The sequence below is a fragment of the Mercenaria mercenaria genome, chromosome 5, assembly GCF_021730395.1.
Source record: "Mercenaria mercenaria strain notata chromosome 5, MADL_Memer_1, whole genome shotgun sequence".
Classification (NCBI taxonomy): domain Eukaryota; kingdom Metazoa; phylum Mollusca; class Bivalvia; order Venerida; family Veneridae; genus Mercenaria; species Mercenaria mercenaria.
In genome coordinates this window covers 39,299,535-39,323,689 of record NC_069365.1, presented here as the reverse complement: position 1 = coordinate 39,323,689, position 24,155 = coordinate 39,299,535, and the positions used below count along the sequence as shown (strand labels likewise).

The 24,155-nt window shown below is 33.7% G+C and overlaps 1 protein-coding gene and 1 non-coding gene across 2 annotated transcripts; one reads left to right on the top strand and one right to left on the bottom strand.

Annotated features, from left to right (window-relative positions):
- Positions 1-4,169: 4,169 nt before the first annotated feature.
- On the bottom strand, positions 4,170-23,396 carry LOC123556940 (transmembrane protein 165-like). The gene is given in 8 exon segments (XM_045348040.2): positions 4,170-7,882; positions 9,029-9,134; positions 14,708-14,753; positions 14,755-14,873; positions 15,842-15,918; positions 17,102-17,200; positions 18,795-19,035; positions 23,081-23,396. Coding segments are annotated over 8 exon segments (873 nt in total). The 5' UTR covers positions 23,198-23,396; the 3' UTR covers positions 4,170-7,814.
- Positions 11,671-11,790, top strand: LOC123559271 (U6atac minor spliceosomal RNA). The gene has a single exon (XR_006687928.2). It is a non-coding gene; the product is annotated as a U6atac minor spliceosomal RNA (small nuclear RNA).
- Positions 23,397-24,155: the final 759 nt, after the last annotated feature.

Genomic DNA, 24,155 nt, shown 5'->3' with positions numbered 1-24,155 from the left:
AAATGTCAAGATGAAATCTACGAGCTTCACAATTAAAGGAATCTTTTATTTCTCAAGTATTCCTTTCACAAGTGGTGCCACTAATAAGTGATTAAGTCCACCCCCATCCCAACCAAAACCAAGTGCCCTTTCCTGTAGATAAGGATCCTAACCTATGACCCTTACGATCCTAACCTATGACCCTTACAGTATAGACCAGAGAATCATCTCCTGATTGTGACAAATCTCATAAGCCTTTACATTTTTTTATATTTGGATTGTTTGATAGTTATAGCTGAAAAAGCTTAGGGTCCTCTCAAAAATATGCCTTATAAATTCGGAATTATGGTGTCTCAAAATGCAAGCAAATTCTAAATGGATCTCATCTTAACAATCAATCTATCTGTGTTTAGTCTGTGTAACTATTGACAATGTATCTGTTTTACAAAAAGAAACTACTATTACTATACATGGCACATTATATTCTTATATTCTGCAGTGACAAAATCACACATAAACATTCACTTACTATAAGTCCACTGCATTGTATCTGCTTTTCCTCAGTGAAGAGTACCAGTAGAAGACTTTTGTCCCATACATGTACAAGAAAAAAATCCATTCATTCATGTTTGATTACAGTGAATACTGGACAAATGTCTACCCTTTCCAATTTGACCCAAGGCTAACAACCCTCCTTCCCCTTATTTGTTTGAAATCACTTTAAATCTGTTTTTAAACTTTTAATCTGAAAAACTAACTTGATATGTTTAAAAAATATGGATTTTTTCAGCCTTGGTCAGACTGAGGTGGATTTTGTCCCTTTTTCCATAGTTTATTGTATATATTAACATCAAATAGAAAGGACATAAGTGACATCACCAGAAAAAAGTGTGTATGTTTTGAGTATTTCTCACATAATAAAATTGAAATGCTGAGACACAATACTGTCACTTCTTACATAAAAATATTTGCTAAAAATACTTATCATTAACACTCATACACCATTTTTTCACCATTGCCATAACCTACAAATTCTATTTTACTAAAACCTTTAAGATTCTTTAATTTTCTTCATATAAAGATCCTTGTAACAGTCTAAATTATACAATTACAGGAGAATGATTTAAGTAAAATGAAATATGTAAGTTTTTGATGAAAATTGCAATGAAATGAATATAATGAAAAGTAAATTGTTGTTGCCATAGAAACAGCTGTAGAAAATCAGAAAAAAAAACCCACACAAATAACATGTGCAGTAACTGTTGATGGCAAAAACAGACAAAATACTTAATTCTGAAAATGATTCCTCAATAATGTACAGTATGAAATAAACATGAAGTAGTTAGGACAAAAACTTGAGCTGACATGGAATGGCGGTGACAATAGATTTGATTTCATTAAATGTGACATGCTTTATAATGGTAAACTTTACATACGGTAACAATAATTTCAAACATAATGTTTACATTAAAATAAAATGAAAAATAATTAATGTAACACGTAAGCTAAACTTTCTGCAAAGCTTTATAAGCAATTGAAACACTATCAAGTGCAAATTTGACTTCATATCAATTATGAAACAGCATCTAAAATCATATAAGCTTTTCTTAATACAAAAAACTAACAAGGAGAGCAATAGTATAAACTGCATGGCTATATTTTCACATATTTTCTCAAACAGTGTGACTTATGAATTCTAAAACAAATTTATCGCCTAAAAATATATAAAGATGTAAAGTGTACATTTTTGAGAAAGCTGGTGACTTTCAAATCTACAAATGTAATGGACATAAAACATACAAAACCTTAAGTGCCATATTTGAAAACCCAGTGAAGCAAAATGTCAAAACTCTTTTTCAAAGGCCTTTATTTTTTATCTATATCTATTATATATATGTTGTTTACAGCAATAAAACATACAGGTATTAACAACCGGTCACTTTTATTTATTACCAACATTTCAGCAACATGAGCTATCCTCGGGGCACAAAATAAAGATGATTAACGAAATGATGTCTCAAACAATAAAATATAAACTTTAGCGAGGCAAAGGGAGATAAATTTGTATCAAACCTAAAAATTTTCATATACTACTACTTGTTACAGAACCACACATGATAAATAAACCCTAACACAATTTCAACACATAAGTAATATCAAATTCTCTCATCACTTTACTTTAGCACTATTGGAATAACTTAATTGAGGGAAAAAAATAATAACTTAATGGGGAAAAAATGAAAAAAATTAGAGAACCTATATGCTTGTTTGATCTACCTTTTTCATAACAAGGTTTTGCCCCAACTTCTCTTTATCATAATATATTAATCATTTTAAAACTTCATTTTAAATGAAACTGTTCACAGGCAGAGAAGAACACAGTGATGCTGTGTTAAATTTTCAAAATTATAGATTTCTGTGCAAGGCTATTTCCACATTCTGTAAATTTCAGCCATTTAGTACACAGATGTTGTTGTTTTTTATAATTTAATTCTGATAGATTGTTATAAACTTTCAGGATATTTTAGTTAGCATACCAGCAATACTTCAAGGCAAGAATTCTGTAAAGTTTCTAAACAGAAATATTTTTTTTGAAATTTTGATTTTTGAAAATCCGTTTTTGGCAAAAAAAAAAAAAATTCAAGGACATCCCACTACCACTCTTGGAGACTTTTAGAATGAGGAAAAGTAATTATTTAAGTTTTTTTTTTCATGGTAATGGGGCCTGGACCTTGCAGAATAAAGCCTCATTAAACGAAAACCCTGTTATGAATTAGGTGGTTCAAACAACAAGTACTTCATATGTAACATAACAAAATAGTGGAATATACATTGATAAAATGTTTTCAATATTTCTATGAGGAATTGATTACACTGTAACATAAATAATGCCTAAAAGTACCTCAAAATGTATTCAACATTTTGCAGAGATCATATCTTATACAATAAATTAAGGGCGGGAAAAACACTTAATTAACTGAGATAAATTTCACATGATGGGTATTTTTATCCTTTTTGTCTTTAACCAATAAAATGTTGATGTTAAATTACTTCAAAACATGCAAAGTGATTGCATTACCCATGTAACATACTATAAAATCAGATATTTTTGTAAGCTTCTAAGTTGACTATTTTCCAGAGTAGAATTAGTGTGCTTACTTAGTATTTGCAAGAAGTGGTCAGCTTGTGAAACATGCAAGACTTATTATAGCACTAACAACATTTTCGTGAGTATTTATTTCTGCAAACACCAACAATTTCAGATAAAAGCAAAATATAAATCTCTAACAATAAAAATCATTCTATAGTAGTAACTTTCAATTTTTTCCGCAGAAGAAACCTCCATTATTCCATACAAACAATAAACAATCTTCATTGTTTAGTCATCTCCGGTAAAATATTAAAGTAAGCTATCACTTATGTGAAATCTATGTATATATGAACCTAAGACAACTACAAAACTAAATATAATGATAATATCTTACATAATATTCAAAACAAACATCATATCTATGAGAAAATACTTTAAACAGGAGCTAGAAACATTAAACTTGACCTGAAGAAATTAAAGGTCCAATACTAAGGAAAGTGAACATTTTAATTTCTTTTAAAAAGCACAGAAACTATTTCATTTTATTGGAAAATAAAAGTTGGTATGTAGAAATTCGAAATAAATCGCAGTATATGTACAATTATTTTTCTATTAAGTATGAAGAAAGTTAAAAAGACCTGGGGGGTCATTCTGTCGATTCATTGAAATTTCAACATAATACACATAAATTTCTTTGAGTTCCAAAGACCTTCTGTAAATTTTGACCTGCCAATCTTCATTATTTAGTGTCTTGCAGAAGTCTATGCACTGGCTATGAAAAAAATTGCCAACTCACTTTCCCTTAGTAATGGACCTTTAAAGGTGTAACTGTTGAAAAAAAAATAATATCACTTCATTATAGAAAAACAAAGTACAAATATACAGTTAAATGATGTTGTATTTGTCAAAGTTTTGCTATAACAAAAGGCACCAAATATATAATATATAGCTAAACATTCATCTGATATTCCGAAAAAATCCCCGTTAAGCAGAGAAAATAATGCTCCCTTAATCCTTATCTTTTTGCAAATGATTACTAGGTTTGAGCAATTAAAGTCAAAAATGGACAAATAAATTGTTAAGCTTCAATTTCAATCAATTTTATTTTTTTACTTGTGTTGGTGTTTGTAGTAAATGTTTGTTGGAATTTTAGTACCATCAAGACAATTTTGGATATATTTTGATTTTTCAGCTGCACGTGGTGGAGGAAGACCCAATGTGCTCTTCTTGTATTATTTAAGGCACAGACAGACACCTGGGTAGAGCCAATAACCTTCTGCTTGCCAAACGAAAGCTACATTCCTTGTGGGGTTTCAAACCCACAGTGGTGAGGGAAAAGAGATCTGAAGTCAGCAAAGTGAATCACTACACCAGACAGACCCCTATTTTCATTAAAAAGAAAGGATTTTGTACTGCTTTTAAATTGGGTATGGGAATTTTGTCCCACACCAAACACATAACACATGATATAAAATCATAACATACAATATCTGTTCAGCTACATACAGCATAACACACATCACGATTTGATGAATGTTATATTATCATGTATACAATATCACATTTGTGTTAGACACCAAACTATCAACCGCAGTAAATCGTAACATAAATGTGGAGTGAATGACAGAGTTAAGCTCACATTATCACAACTTTAACTTAACAAGCTAAACAGGACACAACTTAAATATGCTGCAGAAAAACTAAGAATATGATATATATTTTCACACACAAAAAATTAAGAACATTAAATTTCTTGTCAACATAAGTTTCAATATAAAGACAAAAGGCAATTTTAAGCCTATTCTCCAATCAAAATGCAAACAACAAGAGCACCGCCTTGCGGGTGCTGACGCTCATCTGATTTTTTTTGTATAATAGAAATATTGTCCTACCTATGATTTTCTAAGTCTAAAAAGGGCCATCATTCTTGCAAAAAGCAGGATAGAGTTATGTTTCTTGATGTACAGTGTCCACTTATGATGGTGAAAAACTGTTGCAAGTTTTAAAGCAATAGCTTTGATAGTTTATGAGAAAAGTATACTTAAACATAAAACTCAACCAAGAAAATGATTTTCTAAGTCCAAAAGGGGCAATAATTATTGCAAAAAGCAGGATGGAGTTATGTTGCTTGCTGTACAGGGTCAGCTTATGATGGTGAACAAGTGTTGCAAGTTTCAAAGCAATAGCTTTGATAGTTTAAGAGAAAAAGTTCACCTAAACATAAAACTTAACCAAGAAATCTGATATTTTCTAAGTCCAAAAGGGGCCATAAATCTTGCAAAAAGCAGGATGGAGTTATGTTTCTTGATGTACAGGGTCAGCTTATGATGGTGAACAAGTGTTGCAAGTTTTAAAGCAAAAGCTTTGATAGTTTAGGATAAAAGCTGACCTAAACATAAAACTTAACCAAGAAAACTGATTTTCTAAGTCCAAAAGGGGCAATAATTCTTGCAAAAAGCAAGATGGAGTTATGTTTCTTGATGTACATGGTCTGCTTATGATGGTTAACAAGTATTCCAAGTTTCAAAGCAATAGCTTTGATAGTTTAGGAGAAAAGTTGACCTAAACATAAAACTTAACCAAGAAATCTGATATTTTCTAAGTACAAAAGGGGCCATAAATCTTGCAAAAAGCAAGATGGAGTTATGTTTCTTGCTATACAGGGTCAGCTTATGATGGTGAACAAGTATTCCAAGTTTCAAAGCAATAGCTTTGATAGTTTAGGAGAAAAGCTGACCTAAACATAAAACTTAACCAGCCGACGCCGACGCCGACAACCGCTCAAGTGATGACAATAACTCATCATTTTTTTTCAAAAAATCAGATGAGCTAAAAATGTGAAAGGCATACACAGTACACATTATTTAATCAGTTTTCACAGAGATCAGATGAACTGTACCAATGGTCAAAGGCTATGGAATGTTAAGAAAGTGTTTTGATACTGAGGCGGACAAAGTGACATGTAGGTCAGGTAATACAGTTATTGTTTTCAATGCATTAATGTTTCATCAAAAGTTTGACATAATCCTGTGACACTATCTACAAACAGTGGTTGAACTCTGGTATTAGTAATATGGCCTTAATTCTGCAAGTACAATTTATGATGCACAGCTACCTGCATAATAAAAATTCTCTTAATGTAGTTTGAATGCAATGTAATTTATGCATAAATACATAATTTGAGATTTATAAGCTTTTTTCTCTGTACCTTTTGAAGTTAGATAATGTTAAGCTGACATAAACAGAAAATGTAATAAATTTTCAATATGGTAAGCCAACTACACCAAAATGATTTGTGCATAAGCTCTTTAGTGGCGAGGAAGTGTAATAAAAATTGTGATAGCAAAAATGAAAACCTACTAAAACATAGTTAATATTTCTGTGTAAAGTGCAGGGACATCTATGGTCATGTAAAAAATATATTATAAAGTGCCGATGTCAATGGAATTATTTGTACCTCACTAACTGATTCTGTAGCTGTTCTAACATATGATACACACTGTACAACATGGTAATAAAAAGTCTGAGACATACCAATCTAAAATCTCTTTCAATATAAAGTCAAATTAAATGTTTATTGAATCAAATATAATCTGTTAAGAAATATTCTGATAGCGTAACATTTACATACCGGTATACAGTATCTCAAAATTATGTGTAAGAAATTTTACACTAAGTAGACAAAACCCCTTCTAGACAAAACCCCTCCCATTAATATTTGATGAAATGGACAAAACCCCTTCCATTTCTTTAACAGGTCTGTCAAAATGTCAATTTGAACAAACGCTCTTGCTAAAACTCTAGGTGGACAAACCCCTTCTAAGACTTTGAACAAGTATGACAAATTCTCTATCATTAAGCTGTGGAGTTATTATTGATGGGAGGGGGTTTGTCCTACCTTATAAACATAACTGGAGGGGTTTTGTTGCCTTCGAATATTTATAGGAAGTAGTTCTGTCCACCTTGAAATTTTAAAGAGTTGTTTTGTCCATTTCATCAAAAATAAGTGAGAAGGATTTTGTCAAAGATGAATTTCCTCTGAATCGAACTGCAGTTACTAGCTGTGAAGTTCAACTTACACAGTATATGACCCTTAGACAAAGGTTAATTTATTCATTCAAACAATAGTTAATTTATTCATTCTAAGAAAGATTAATGTATTCATTCTAAGAAAGGTTAATTTATTTTTTCTAAGGTTAACAGGTCCAAACAGCATTCATTTTTGAACATGAATAAATACAACCAGTTCACTATATTACAAGAATACAGAAACACCCTGTCAATAAACTGATTAAAGAGTAATAACTATCTTTCAGTTTTCAGAAAAAAATTCTCATAATATGGTTCAAATTTTGGCTCTTTATTTTTATTTGAAACTACAAACTGCTGCATTACTTCAGGGTGTGTTAAGAGTAAATTATTCACACACTGAAATAAACATTGACTTTGCAAGAAGATTAGAAGACTTTCTACTAAATACTGCTAAATTTTATTTTCTGCTTACAATTAACATTAACCTGTGAATCAGTGTTCGAGAAAAAACTGGAAAAAGGTAAAAATTGTGAAAACTAAATACTTCTGATTTTACACTAAACAGTAGAGGAAGGCAACCTGAAAATATAGACTTTCTGAGCTAACGAAGGCCGATTTTTTCTATAAATATATTAAAACACTGCACTATCACAGTATCAATCTCATGTGTATGTAAACTTGTATATCTGTAAGACTGCCGAGGTAAGCCACGCTAGTCGGGACCCATTAGAAACGCTGTCACTGCAAACAGGATAAATACTACACCTCCTGCCAGAGTAACTGAAATAATAAAATAATATTGATCAAATCAAACTGAAAACAATAAAATATTCTATATCTGGCTGAAATATGCCTATTCAACCCTTACCCTGCTAAATGTCTATAATGAACTTGTCCATCTTTCAGTCTGGACATTACCATACTTACCAAAAAAGATACTAACTGAATGGCGAACAGTGCAGACCAAGATCAGCCTGCACAGATGTAATACTAAATTTTCAATTAAAATTACTGTAAAGACAAGTCAACAAACATTGCATATTAACCTAAACATTAAACACAAGCCTGTAACTGCAAATATAAAGAATGGATGTATAATCTAATTCTGCCAAGGGGCACACATATGAACATATACACATAAATTTGTCATTTATACAAAACACTGTGAAATAATTAGTTAAACATAAAATTTTGTGCTCTAGGCTACTGCTATTTCACATGGATTTCAACTTTAAATAGGAAAGAAAATAAATAGAAATTTTGTGCTAAAGATTAAACAAGAGCTGTCACTAGTGGTGACAAATGCTCCCACAGCGCCTTGACCTTTGACCTGGTGACCCCAAAGTCAGTAGGGGTCGTGTACTCAATAAGTACTATCAACATGTGAAGTCTGAAGGCCCTGGTGCAGTGGTTCGTGAGTAAAGTGCCTTCATGCAAAAAGTTAACGTTGTGACGAACGAACAAACTAACGAACGGACAGACAGTTGAAAACTAATATGCCTCCCTTCACGGACATAGAAATATACAAAAATTACACATCAGACATTAGTCTTTTACAAATAGTAGTGATTTCACAGTTACTGCCTTGCTCTTTTTCTAAAATGATGACTTTGATTTAATTTATAACTCATAGTTTTTCTTCATGCTCAGCTTGATAACCATGGGTTCTTATTGGTCAATTCGAAAGTCATTTTTTTGAGATTGACCAATGACAAAGAAGCATTAAGAAAATTGTCTCAGAAGTATGTTTTTATAACCTTGGGCCCAGTGGTACAAGGAAAATGCTTCTGACTCAATTATTTTACTGGGTCAAATCACATCATTGGTAGAATTTGACCACAACTTTCCCTCCATTTGAAACCTAGTCCAATATGAAAGTACATATAATGTACAAATATTCAACAGATATCAAGAAAGCAAACAAACCTGTTCTTGCTGAAATTTTCTGTGCTACAATTCTACCACCTAAAACAGCTAGACCTGTGCAGAGGGCGTGTCCTAGACACCCCCCTATAATTACACCAATCACATCCTGTAAAAGTGAGCAGAAAAGTTATTAATAGAAACACAGCAGAACTTATCGGGACCTGCTAAATGAATATGGTTACTCTGTTTTAAAATATTAAAACTCATGTGAACAAAAACTTGTAACAGGGTAAATTTCATCTTTTTTAATTTGGAAACATTGAACTTTGGGCCTGGACCCTGTGTGCAACAATGGATTATTACAGAGAATTTTATCAAAAGTTATATGAAAATCCATTCATATATGGCAGAGTTCAGAACTGGTCAAGGTAACCTTGACCTTGGAGCTACTGCAGTCTGGCCAGGGACTCTCATCTTGTTATTTGCAAAAACAAGAGGGCCATGAAGGCCCTGTATCGCTCACCTGACCTATTGACCTAAAGATCATCAAGATAGTTTCATTAAGATATGATCATAAATATGGCCTCTAAAGTGTTAACTAACTTTTCCTTTGATTTGACCTGGTGACCTAGTTTTTGACCCCATATGACTCAGATTCGAAATTGACCTAAAATCATCAAGATTAACATTCTGACTAAATATCATGAAGATACAGACATAAATGTGGCCTCTAGAGTGTTAACAAGCTTTTCCTTTGATTTGACCCAGTGACCTAGTTTTTGACCCCACATGACCCAGATTCAAACTTGACCCAAAGATCATCAAGATTAACATTCTGACTAAGGTTCTTGAAGATACAGTCATAAATCATAAATGTGGCCTCTAGAGTGTTAACAAGCTTTTCCTTTGATTTGACCCAGTGACCTAGTTTTTGACCCCACCTGACCCAGATTTATACATGACTATAGATCGTCAAGACTAACATTCTGACCAAGTTTCATTAAGATATGGTCATAAATGTGGCCTCTAGAGTGTTAACTAGCTTTTCCTTTGATTTGACCTGGCGACCTAGTTTTTGACCCTACATAACCCTGATTCAAACTGGACTTTAAGATCACCATGAGTAACATTCTGACAAAGTTTCATGAAGATATAGTCATAAATGTGAACTATACAGTGTTAACAAGCTTTTCCTTTGATTTGAACCCTGGTGACCTAGTTTTGATCCAGATGACCCAATATCGAACTCATCCAAGATTTTATTGAGGGTAACATTGACCAAGTCATTAAGATTGGGCCAAAATTGTGACCTCTAGAGTGTTAACAAGCTTTTCCTTTGATTTGACCCAGTGACCTAGTTTTTGATCCCAGATGACCCAATATCAAACTCGTCCAAGATTTTTATTGAGGGTAACATTCTGACCAAGTTCATTAGATCGGTCAAATTGTGACCTCTAGAGTGTTAACAAGCTTTTCCTTTAATTGACCAGTGACCTAGTTTTTGAACCCAGATGACCCAATATCAATTCACCAAGATTTGATTACGGGTAACATTCTGACCAAGTTTCATTAGGATTGGGCCAAAATTGTGACCTCTAGAGTGTTAACAAGCTTTTCCTTTGATTTGACCTATGACCTAGTTTTTTGACCCAGATACCCAATATCGAACTCGTCCAAGATTTTATGAGGTAACATCTGACCAAGTTTCATTAAGACGGTCAAAATTGTGACCTCTAAGTGTTAACAAGCTTTTCCTTTGATTTGACCATTTGACCTAGTTTTTTGACCATTGACCCAATATCGAACTCGTCCAAGATTTTTATGTGGGCAACACTCTGACCAGTTCATTAAGATTAGCCAAAATTGTGACCTCTAGAGTTTAACAGTCAAATTGTTGACACGACGACGACACGACACAGGGCGATCACAAAAGCTCACCTTGACACTTCGTGCTCAGGTTAGCTAAAAAAAAAAGATCATAATCCTTAGATGGATGACCAGGTATATCTTTGATCTTTAAATGCGACCTTGACCTTAGTGTTACAGGTCTTGGACATGAAGGGTTATTGAGAACATCTGTACTAAGTGATATTAAAATCCCTTGATTGATGGCAGTTAAATTAATGATAAGGTTCTGAACCATCAAAAAGTGACCTTGACCTTGAAGCTTCAGGCCTGGGTCTTGCACTCAACACAATCTCATCAATGAGTAAACTTGTGCCAAGTAATATTACAACCTCTCGACAAATAGCCAAAGTGTTGGCCTGACAGAAAATAGGTTATGTACACTTTTGACTTCAGATAGTGACCTTGACCTTAAAGCTACAACCCTGGATTGTGTACCCTTTTTCCTCTGAAACAAGCAGAAGATAAACAAAGCAAATTTCTTTAATCTGCCTTCAGCAATAAGGTATGCAACTATCCAAAACAAATAACAAATACCTAAATGAGTTACTTCCCTTGAATAACACAACATTTTAGATTTTGCAGATTTTTTTGTAAATATCTATATAAACTATCATTTTTTTTGTAAAATTGAATTGCATAATAACCAAAACTTCCCTCAAGCATAAATAAATTAATGAAAATATTTTTTATAAATTAATATGTATGCCTTACAATGGTATGCAAATATTAAATATGGCCCAAAGCTATATCAATATTTTAACCATATATAACCTCTTGGGTCAGCAATATCAAGTGTGTTATAAGAAAGGAGAGAAGGTTAGCACTCCCCTTGATAAGGACGGAAGAGACCTTCATGGTCTTTATAACACATATGAGGCATGTCCCTCTTACTTTGAGGGCAGCTTATATTTTTCAAACCACCTATTCGTACAAAAACAAAAGTCCCTCCTTTAACCTGTATAGGAATTTGTAACACCGTAAAAGATTTAGTTTGAGCAATTTCCAGTACATAGTTTTCATATTGATCAGATAACTTTTACACTACAATGACAAAAATGTAAAGAATAAAATGATAGATTCCGCCATTTCAAAAAGATTCATTTCAAAAGACACTTGCAAATGGCTCAGGTTGCAAATTGCAGCTTAAGCCCAGAGTGTTTTATGAAAACAAATGCCAAAAGACTATATCTGATATATTGGTTTATCAAAAGAAATATATTTGCACACTAAACTATATCCCAATTTACTTACATTGTGAATATTTTGATGCATTTTTAAGTTGAAAATTTAAAAGTCAAAATTTTATGAGCGTCTAAATATTCTACAGACAACATTATATGTTACTGCAGAATACTCATATTTTGTAATCTGTGACTATATAGATATAAAATGTATGTTCTGTTCTGTTCTATTTCATCAATAAATCACTCCACAGACTCTTACATAGAATCACTTTTTTTCCCTTTATTTTACATTGCAATTAATAAGAAATTGAAATCTTAATTTTGAAAAACATACCAAAAACCTGGAGGAATGCCCCAAAGGCTACTTTATATTTTAATAGCATGCTGTTGAAGTATTTGTAAAGGTCAAAAATTTAACATCTTTTAAAGCAGCCTTACCTCACAATTTTTCTCAAAGATATCACATAAAATCATTTTTTTTTTACTCCTCTCCATGAATTCATAATACAAGAGGGCCATGACGGCCCTGGAGTTTCACAGCTCGCTTGAACAGTGTTGGTAGTGAGTTGCAAGTAACATATCTGTGAAATTATTTTGAAACAGTGCAAGTCTTTCTTGACAAGAAGATTTTAAGTTTCCACTAACTGAATAGGTGTAACATCTGCATGTGTTTGAGGGGTATGGGGATGGAGAAGGGTTGGGGAATGATGTAATACTAAAAAAAAGAAAGAAAGACAAATAAACTAAAAGTAAAAAAAAATTAAAAAACGGAATTCTGGTAGAGGGTCAACATAGGAACATTGTTGTCAAATCATTCTGAAATCAGGAAAAAAATGGTTAGAATATAGATTTTCTAAGTTTTCTATATAGCAATATATGGAAAACTAGCCTATCCCCTTTGCGCCTATGCACTTAACAAAACAGAATAACCTGAAGGAATTTGGCAGAGGGTCATCCAAAGAACACTGCTGTCAAATCATTTTTAAATCCTGTTTTCATATAGCCATACAGGGAAAACAAGTTCCCCCACTGGCGGCCATGTTTTCTAATAAAAAAGAATAATTAGAAGGAATTTGGTAGAAGGTCATTTAAGGTACATTGCTGTGAAATTATTTTAAAATTGGGCCAACAATTTCAGAGAAGAAGATTTTAAAGTTTTCCAAACAGTCATGTTTTAAAGTAAAAAAATCAAAGGCCTGAATGGCCTGAGTCGCTAATGATTGAGTATGACATATAGTCTACAGTTCAGTTGTTTATTTTTTTAAATTCATAACACAGCCGATATTTACCCAAAAATTATATCCGATACGATTACACTTTTCTCCAGTTTGAACAATATATTTTACAAATGTGATGACGAAGCATTTAGCAGCATTGGCAGTATCTGACATGAAGTTTACGGTAAATTACCTCTTATTAAATTTCATAAAAAAGTTTTTCGTTCGCCAACATGAGTTGAGTCTAGAAACATAGACGCTCTACTTCGTTCAAAACTACAAGAAAATACAATTAATGTTTCGCGATGTTTATTTCTCGAAAAAATAAGAATAAAATCATTTTAATATCAGTATAACTAAACAAACGTAAAGCTCTTTCCGATAATTATCCGTTAACTGACTGCAAATTCACCCAGGCAAGTTTATAGAAACCACGATGCGTGTTTACGTTCAATGTGGAGAATTAGGCTGATTGGCTATGTTACCTAACGCATCAGAGATCAGATTTGTTTTTTAAAAACATGTGTGCGTTCTGTAATTTATGACGTTTATACCTAGAAATTATAGACATGCGTATTGCTTATTCTATACGTAATTACGCTAATACCATCTATCTGGAGCCCTGCTGAACTATTTTGTCTTTCGCTGGTGTCCCAAGCTTGTAGCCTGCGCAATCTTAAAATGCACATTTATGCTAATGTACATTCGAGATTGCACAATACAAGTATAATTGAAGATTACATCGTTATGCATAGCAAAGGAAATGACACAACTTACTCATCATGCATGAACTGTTTGAAGTTGAGAATCTAATGAACTACATCCCTTCATGTGTTATTGGTCGTTTAGAGAATGTTGATAGCAGGACTCGTCAAAGCTTTCAGCCTTAGCCACTCAAAAATGATTTGAAGGAATTTTTAAAGGTCACCTATGGAGCATTTTGCAGATCAGCAGCTGCTGAGGAGATTAAAAAAAAATCTTTTTGGTTGCCAATGGCAACCAGAATTCTGCATGGATGATTTAAATTTGAAAGCCATACAAGGAACATCCCTTTGAAGTTTTGTTAAAATTGGCATAGCCGTTTAGGAGATGTTTTTTAAAGAAATTGTGGAAGACCAACATCAAACGATCCTAAAAGCTCAAAATGAGCACTTTGTGCTCAAGTGAGCTATATAAAAGTATCATGTAATATCAGATGACCTGTTTTTACTTGTAATCTGCGAACTTTCACAGCAACGAAAATAACTTATTTTATGGTATTTTATAGAGCTCTTAAAATCAAGAGTGATTTAAACGCAGTATGACAAACGACCCCTGAAAATGCTTGATTGGAAAACTGCAGTCGAGTACAAAAGCATTAGACAGACGTCGGGATCCACTAAAAAGACAGTTCAAACACAAGGGTCAAAAAGAATGATTTCAAGTCTTACCTCACGAGCTGCGAGAATAATAGTTGCAATCTGAGATCTATCCCCCTTCTGCGAGAAATGTTAAAACAAATGCTTCAATGAATATAGCACTAAATAACAAATTCAGTATGTTCCTTTTTGGTCCTCTTATGATACCAGTTTCTATATCCTGTGTGGAGGAAAAAAGCTGAAAAAAAGAAGAGAAAAACAGTTTATTAGAAACATGGACAATACAAGCTAATTATATTATTGAAATGCAGAGCTTATCCTACATAACTGCATAATACACAAACAAGAAATTTTTTCTAATGGGAATGAATTAGCATAAGCTAAAATTTCAGAACAGCAACTCGTTTGATTTATCCTTTGTTTTTTAACCCTTACCCTGCTAAATTTCTAAAATGGACGGGTCCATCATTCGGGTAATACCATTTGGGCAATACCATTTATTATTTGAAGGGGAGTTCACTAAAATTTACTGACTGAATAGCGAACAGTGCAGACCATGATCAGCCTGCACGGATGTGCAGGCTGATCATTGTCTGCACTGGTCGCAAAGGCAGAATCACTTGCCACAAGCAGGCTAAGGGTTAAAGAGATATGATCATACTGACTCAATCAAATTATTAAAAAAAACTAATTTTTACCTCATTAAAAAAATCAAATTAACGGATGTTTCAGTTAAATTTTACTAGGATATTTCTTCACTTTCACATTTTCATTGACAGTTCTAAGTGGCCACTCAAGAGACTTTACCTGCTAAAATGAATACATGCTCTTCAGTAGTGTATTAAAAAAAACATATATTCAACATACAAGCATAAATGTATGTATTGAACAAGTACTCAAAAACCAAACCATAATTTTTTGTTTGTGTTTGTTGTGTTTAACGTTGCACCAATACAATTATAGGTCATATGGCAACTTTCCAGCTTTGATAGCGGAGGAAGACCACATTTGACCCTACATGCATTATTTCATCACAAGTTGGCAGGTGAGAACCACTGATCTTCCATAAGCCAGCTGGATGGTTTCCTCACATGAAGGATTGAACATCTTGAGTGAGACTCAAACCTGAATCGGCGAGGTGCAAGCGGTTTGAAGTCAGCAACCTTAACCACTTGGCCATGGAAGCCCCCAAGCCATAATTTTTACCTCATCCTCTTTTTTCTTTATTTCTGCTTGGGCTTCTTCATATTCCTCTTGGGCCTCATCAGGGGACATATACCAGCCTGTAAAATATGATGTTTGTAAGTTCTTCTCCTGAAAAATTTCTAAAATCCACCACAAGAAAAGGACCAGATCAATATCATAAGGAACTCAGTAAATGTCAGTTAATATCTAGAACTGTCCGTCTGCAGGCAGACTAAATAAAACCTGTCATCCTCCTTCCCATTGAAATAATTACCTCTTTACAGATGTAAAAAGGTCTGTAAAGAACCTGGCTTTTAGAAGAACATGCCTGTGTAAAAGATTTATCTACAATATATTCAATCTGTTCATCCATTCAAGTTGCTGAACAGATAATCAAATTTAAAGTAAAAAAAGACTCATAACCCTGCAAAAGATTGGTGGATTGTCAATCACAATAAGCTTGTACTAGTATTTTACAATCATAAACCTGTGCACCTCCTTTCAAAAATAATCAAATGGACACCAACACTGTGCAAATTCTTACATCAGAAAAGGGCCATAACTCCACCAAAAATTTGTGGACTATCACTAAAACTGAACTTTTCATGTATATAATGCTCACCTGTGCAACAAAAATCATGTAATCCATTCAGCACTTCAAGAGTTATCAAACAATCAAACTTTAAGTCAAAAGGGGCCATAACTCCACCAAATATTGGTGGGTTGTTTTTGAACTGTATATTATAATCTGATATTTGTCTACCAAAACTTAATTCCATCAATCATCCTCAAAAGAAGTACAGAGCATATGTCAACATTTTGCGAAATTTTAAGTCAAGAAAGGAGCTTTAACTCGGCCAAAAACTGGTGGAATGTGGCCATATACAACTTGTAATCATATACCTTTCCACCAAAACTGAATTCTAACATCATGAATTCTTCGACATCTTGCTAAATTTTAAGTCTAAAAGGGTCATAACTTGGGCAAAAATTAGTGGACTATTACAAAACTCACCCTCGACCTGTATCTTATGATCATAAACATTAATAACAAAAATAAACTCAATCCAGCCATCTTTCATGTGTTATCACAAGTACACCGATGAGTGGACACATGCACCAACATACACACTTCGAAACTTCGTTAACTGGGGAATAATTCAACATAGTGTTTGATGCATAGTTGTACAGGCATAAATTATAACTCTTCACCAGCTAATAAATAAATATTATCAATGCAGCATCCTTACAAAATTTTCAGTGTGAAATAAAGTTACAAACCATCTTTGATCATCTTCACTCCGAACACAAGAAACAATATAGAAGAGGCATAGTATGTAACTTGTCTTGGAATAATTGTTGTGGCATACCCAAGCATGGCTGAAAAAAACAACAAAAACATGTCAGTTAACATTTACAAGAAACACATTGACTCAAAACGTCTACACAGTTTTAGGTTATAAGTATAGAAACATTTGCTTTAGTTTTGTAGGTATATACTATGTATAGTTACTTCTTATTTACCTATGAATTTGTACTAAAAATAATTCTTAAGAACCGACGTATATTTCACCTTCAATACAGATCAAGGTTCCTAAACTTAAATCTTTATTGGTAAACTACTGTATAATCAAGTTATTTCATGGGTACTGAATTTCATAGTTTTGTCAAATACAACTACCGTTATTTTGTCAGAACATGAATTTGTGGATTTAAAATTTTAAAGATAGTTTTTAACCTGTTTTTAACCATTCTCCTTCTTGCTTTTTACTACTACTTTTTTACTTGTTTAACATTCTTGCTAGTTGACGCGCAAAGTCTAGGTCCCCAGCAGCAGGGGTTTGACTATATGGAAGACAGATAGATAGATGATCTGCCTATTTGTTTAGATTTAATTTAGGGCATTGATGAAACAATAAATTAACTAGAGATGCTTTTGAGAAAAGCGCATGTCTCCCACAGCTGCCCCTATGAAAAATGTCTAGTTTCTCTAGATGGTTTAGACGAGTGGATCCAATTAGATGGTCTGGACGAGTGGATCCAATCAGTAATTTAAGGGCCATAATTCAAAAGTGCCTTGGCGGATTTGGCTAGTTATCGAACTTGGCTGAGGTCTTATGGTCAAACACATTTTGTTTAAGTTCGGTGAAGATCGGATGAGAAATGTTCGACTTAGAGAGCAGACAAGAGTAAAAACGCAGATTTTTCGGTAATTCAAGGGCTGTAACTTCAAAATGCCTGGACCGATTTGGCTAGTTATCGAACTTGGCCGAGGTATCATGGTTAAACACATTTTGTTTAAGTTTGGTGAAGATCGAATGAGAAATGTTTGACTTAGAGTGCAGACAAGAGTAAAAAGGCTGATTTTTGGTAATTCAAAAGCCGTAACTCCAAAATGCCTAAACCGATTTGGCTATTTATCGAACTTGGGCAAGGTCTCATGGTCAAACACATTTTGTTCAAGTTTGGTGAAGATCGGATGAGAAATGTTCGACTTAAAGACTGCGGACAAGAGTAAAAAGGCTGATTTTTGGTAATTCAAGGGCCATAACTCCAATATGCCTGGACCGATTTGGCTAGTTATCGAACTTGGCTGAGGTCTTATGGTCAAATACATTTTGTTTAAGTTTGGTGAAAATTGGATGAGAAATGTTCGACTTAGAGTGCGGACAAGCTTTGTGACAGACAGACAGACACACACACACGCACACAGACTGGAGTAAATCAATATGTCTCCCACACCAATGTGTGGGGGGAGACATAATTAATAATAAAATCCATGAAAGTTACTCCACTCCATCCCCTTCCACGTAAATCTATGACTTCATAGTACCTATTTTGTGTTAAGCGAAAATCAAATTTAGTATCACTATCAGGAAGCCTAATGCACATTGCTTGAAATAATAAGTTTATTTCTTCATTTCCAAAAAAAATCATTATACCTGAAAAAACAACCAAAGTAATTATCTCATACCTGAAAGAACTGTCATAGCAACAAGTGCTCCTAAAGCTCCAGCAAGCACAACTGCTCTAGAATGTCTCATAGCCATAATGGCTGCAATAAAGAATGTTTTATCGCCAAGTTCGGACACGATTATCATCGACAATGAAGCTATAAATCCATGAAGGAACTCGGAATGAGCCACCTTGTATTTGATGTATGTAATATATGACCTATCATCTGAAGACTCTTCTTCCTTGTGTCCATGCATCGACTGAAATATCAATAAAATCCATCATGTATTTTCATTTAATTTTGCATCACAATTCTATTAAGTGATAACAAATGAAAGCTATATTTATGTTTGCTTTTTGTAACTCATATATTTCAGAAAAATGACCTTTCGTTGTTGGAGGTTGATAAAACATGGAAATCATGTAACTCACGGATATTCTACCTATTATGCACAAAAACGTGGAAAGTCACAGATTTATTTATGGAACTATGAAAATATCATGGACATATTTTACAGAATGGGAATTTATGCCACATCATGAAATTGTAACAGTGTGTTACTAAACTTAATGTCATTTAAGTGGATACTTAAAAATCTGAAGTGATGATATAACATTGTTGCTATGTATTAATAGGAAATGTCAAAATGGCAGGAAATCTAATGAATCATCAAGCTATATGAAAAACAGAAGCTCAACCTAAGGCTAAAGACGACAGAGTCTGCAATAAAACTGGATACTAATACACTAATACTTTAAGGATTCCACTGATAAAGTAGATCAGAAGATTCGGTCCTCTCACCCCATAGTAATCAAGCTTATGTAGTATTCGCTGATGGGGGACCTTGTCAAACACCTTAGAAAAATCAAGCAGAACGACATCAGCATGCTGGCGATACCTTAGATGGTGGTGATCAGCTGTGACTCTAATTTCTAAAGGTAAGATGTAATAATGCATGCTTACCTCTTAAGTCCTAAAAAAAATTAGCTGAGTTTCTGGTGGCATGGCCAAAAAATGTAGGGTCGGTAGGTCGGTATTTTTTTTTTTTTTTTTTTTTGGTGAAGCATTATTACCAAGTAAATGTAGCCCACAGCCAGGCTTTGAGCTGTGTATTCGCCATCCCTAACTATAATTGTCGAAACGACATGTCATAAAAGCAACCTGATAATATAAGCCAGTTAGTTCGATCGTATTCAACACTCTGTCTAAGAGCTAAAAGAAGTGTGTAAGTATCTTGACATCTGAAGTGGAGATCAAAGCAGTATAATTGCCCGAGATTGTCATGGCATTACGTCATGTTTTCGCGCCATGTGACACATCACTGTCTGATTTTACCGCCTCGGTTCTTTAAATTGCTGAGAAGAAATCAGTGAAAAAGGTTTCTTCTTTATTGTTTTTTATGCGAATGTGCAATAACCCGTATAAACTGATAGGTAAATATGTTAAACGATAATAGTGGATATCCTACCTTGGTGACCGATTTGCTTTCACTGAATCTACATTATTGTTTGACAAGAATATATTATCTAGTGTCGTGTCAAAAATACATGTACAAAGATTCATTTACTTATTAAAATTATCAAAAACCACAGTGACATCATACTGCTTTATTTCAAAACCACAACTCTATTTACATTCGCGAGGTCACGTAACCTATTCTGCCGTACTTACAGTAATCTGTTTGCTAAAAATCGTTTTACTCGACGTATTTAAATTGCTGTCGTTTTTTCATTGTTTAAGATTTTTTTAATGCTGTTTTTTGTACTTTCTTGTCAAAAGTCTTATTTTTATGATCATAGCATGTATTATTTATTTACTTTTAAAAATAAATATATAATTAAGATCGCGCTGTTTGAAAGTTTACAAATAATTGTATGAAAATTCGATCGTTTTTATAGAATTTTGCCTACATTTCTGTCGACACCTTATTAAAATCATTATAGAATTGGAACTGTATTATTTCATAAATGGTGTTGAAAATTTGAAGCGATTTTATTTAAAGATGAATGCACTACACGCGTTTTTTGTGTACGTGTCGATAAATTTCTTAGTTTGGTAAAGTTATGACGTAAAAACCATACGCCCGATCGGCCAAGTGCACAGAGGGGTCCGCTCTTTAACTCGCCAATATGGCGGGCAAGTGAAATTTTACACAAATACCGGACAGTCGGTCCGGCCTTGACTCGGAAAACGGCGGTCCGCGTCAAAATCTTCCGGTCTTGTCCGTCGGACCGACGAATTTCGCGGTGAGTCTAGACATTCGCGGTTATTACCAAGAATTTTGAAATCTGACATGGTCGTAGATTTATTTTAAGAAATGCCAATGAAAAACTGCAACGAACAAGCATAAATCATTGGTAAAAAAATAACTTTTATCATAAATATAGGTCAGAAATTGTTACTTTATCAAAAACAAAAGGCTAGCTTTGAATTTTGTTCGTAAGTCACATAGTTTTGCAACCCCAATTTTCGGAAAATTTTTGTCATTTTAATATTGAAATATTTACCTATGTAAATTAATATATTTGAATATTGGAAACACTCGAAACATTTATTAAAACTGTATAGAACTAAAACAGGGACCCGATAAGGTATTACATCGCGTATTGAAAGCCCAAAGTCACAGAACTGACGCGTGTCAAACGGAGTAAAATGACACTTGTCAAACGGAATACTGTATAGAACTATAACAGGGGCCCGATAAGGTATTACATCGCGTATTGAAAGTCCAAAGTCGCAGAACTGACTCGTGTCAAACTGAGTAAAATGACACTTGTCAAATGGAATACACGATAGGAAGTGGCATATCATTATAGCAGTTGGATAAACATCGGTAATATTGTGTAAAAAATGACGCTATTTAAATTTTTAAGCCAAGTAAATGACATACTACCGGTCTTCTAGAGAACTGGAACCATCTTGCGCGTAATGTCGTCTGCCTTAAATTGTTTTTGCATCGTTTACTTTAAGTGTTTTAGGCTGAAAAGCATAGTATTTACATAGATAGGTGATCAAAATACAGCCGTGGTTGGACGTAAATCTAGTTAAGTTTTAAGTAAATCGCAAAGTATTCTGTAGAGTTCATTTCTTGCCTAAAAAGTCGCGTGCATCAGCTTTCGTGTTTGCAAGCATTTGGTGCAAATTATATTTTGTAAGCTTAATATAAAATTAATGCAATCATAAACAGTCAGTCTGCTGTGTATTTGTCTAGATATGGCACAAAAGTTTTGATGCTCTAGTCTATTTTGATTGGCTGTTAGCTAGGACCAATCAGTCATAAAGCACCAAAGTTTGCCCCAAGGTAGTGCAGCTGCAGATCAAACATCCATAAATCACAATCCTCTGATTGATAAGAGCAATATGACATAAGATTATGTAATAATACTTTGGATATTACTAATTAGTTAGTATACATAAGCACAGGTTCAAAACTGTTCTGTTCTGTTCTATTTGAAGAAGACTTTTTAAAGACAATCAGTCTTTGAAGAATTCATATATATAAATTCACAAATTCAAAAAGCAACTCACCTTACTTAAGACCCTTTTAAATAGTTAAATATGCATCAAAGAAAACGTCCAGGCAGTGTAAAAATACAATGGAAAGATTCATTGGTGAAAAAGCAACATATTTGTCATCATTGCCCACCATTTAAAGAAAAGTCGCCATATGACCTATCATGTATCAGTGCGACGTTAAATTCAACCATTTAAAGAATTATATCTGGGGTTGGGGTGGCTATTTTTGGTTGCTGCCTGAAAAAAGTTAAAATATTCAGTGGAGTCTTTTGCAATAATTAATTGCAATAAACTGCAGTAACCAAAGTCATAGAGTAAGTAACCTTGGTAACCAAAGGAATATAATGGGTTGTAAATGGACACTTGTGCTGTTGTGCACTGACATTAAAATTTTGAAAAAAAGAGTATAGTAACCAAAGCAGTAGACTAAGTAACCCCAGTAACCAAATGCATATAGTAGGTTACAAATGGACACAGTTGTGCATAGGTGCACATTTTGGGCCTTATATGTATTTGTCATCCTTGAGGTAGTGACACGTGTCACGAGCAAACGCATTTAAGCGTGACTTAATTATCAAGTAAATTCTAGTGACACGGCAGGTATAATAGCACAGAGGTTTTGTTTGATCTTAAAGTCAAAACAATGCGCTATCGTGGTCATGCATTAATCAATCTCAGCTAAAAAAAAATTACGGTCAGCAGTTAAAATTTACAGTTGGTCGGGCCACCAGAAACACAGCTATTCTTTTTTTAGGCCTAAGCAAGAAAGAAAAGAATTCGCAACTTACCTTATTCTTTTCTTTAGAATGATCACTCTGGTCATGCTCGCTTCCACAAACGTCCAGTTGAAATGATGCTAATATGACAATAAACAGAGACACGTACAGAATTTTCCTGTCACCCATGACTCAAACTTATCTAGTTCGGAAAAAATAATTTTTTTATATACGCTAAACAATTCTGTACTTTCACAATTACAAACCTATCCAAATAATCTAACTGAATAAATAATCTAGCTTGATAAAACGGATTAATCTAGGTTAAACTGAGAATGTAAGTCACAATTTTGCTTTTTGACAAGGTGGACATTTCCAGCAAGAGTTGCTTCCCTTAGCCGGAATTTCCGGTGAGGGATCTTTAATTGAAATGCAATACAAAAACTATATTTTTTTCTTTTTTAGTTTAATTGTTCCCCGATTTGTCTATCAAATAGCTTTAAACAATATAAGATGATAATAACTTACAGAAAACTATTTTGTACATTGTAACTTGACCATCATCAATCGGTTATTTTAATACTAAATAATACTTTCTCCCATTAGCATCAAGGGGGACAACACTACACGACGACAACGACAACGACAACAATGTCAAAAAAAAGTTCGGAACGAACAAGTTGGCCTGAAGTTGTAGGCATGGTAGGTTTGTTTCAGATGAAAGGCATTAATAAAATAGTGTAACATTAGGTTAGAAACACTTTTATTTCTTAAACTGCTAGTCAACATATGACTGTTTCAAAAGTGGGCGTGGCATTATCGATACCCCTCTTGAATTGCCCAGTTGGAGACCTTAGGTGGGTTCGATTCATATTATACCAGGCTATTCCGACCACTAGATCAGCATGCTAAATTTGCACTGTGATTTTTCAGTTTGGCTATTTGGGATGCCCCGTAGATATACCAACATACAGTCTACTCGATATCCGAACCAGTTTTCATAAAAATTAAAACATGGCAGTGGCTACGATTACGGTACCGTAATCCTAGCCTCCGATTCTAGGATTACGGAAGTTCCGTATTCCTAGACACAGCTATGAGGATAGGCTAGGATTATGGAAGTACTTAAGAGGCATCAAATGTATGT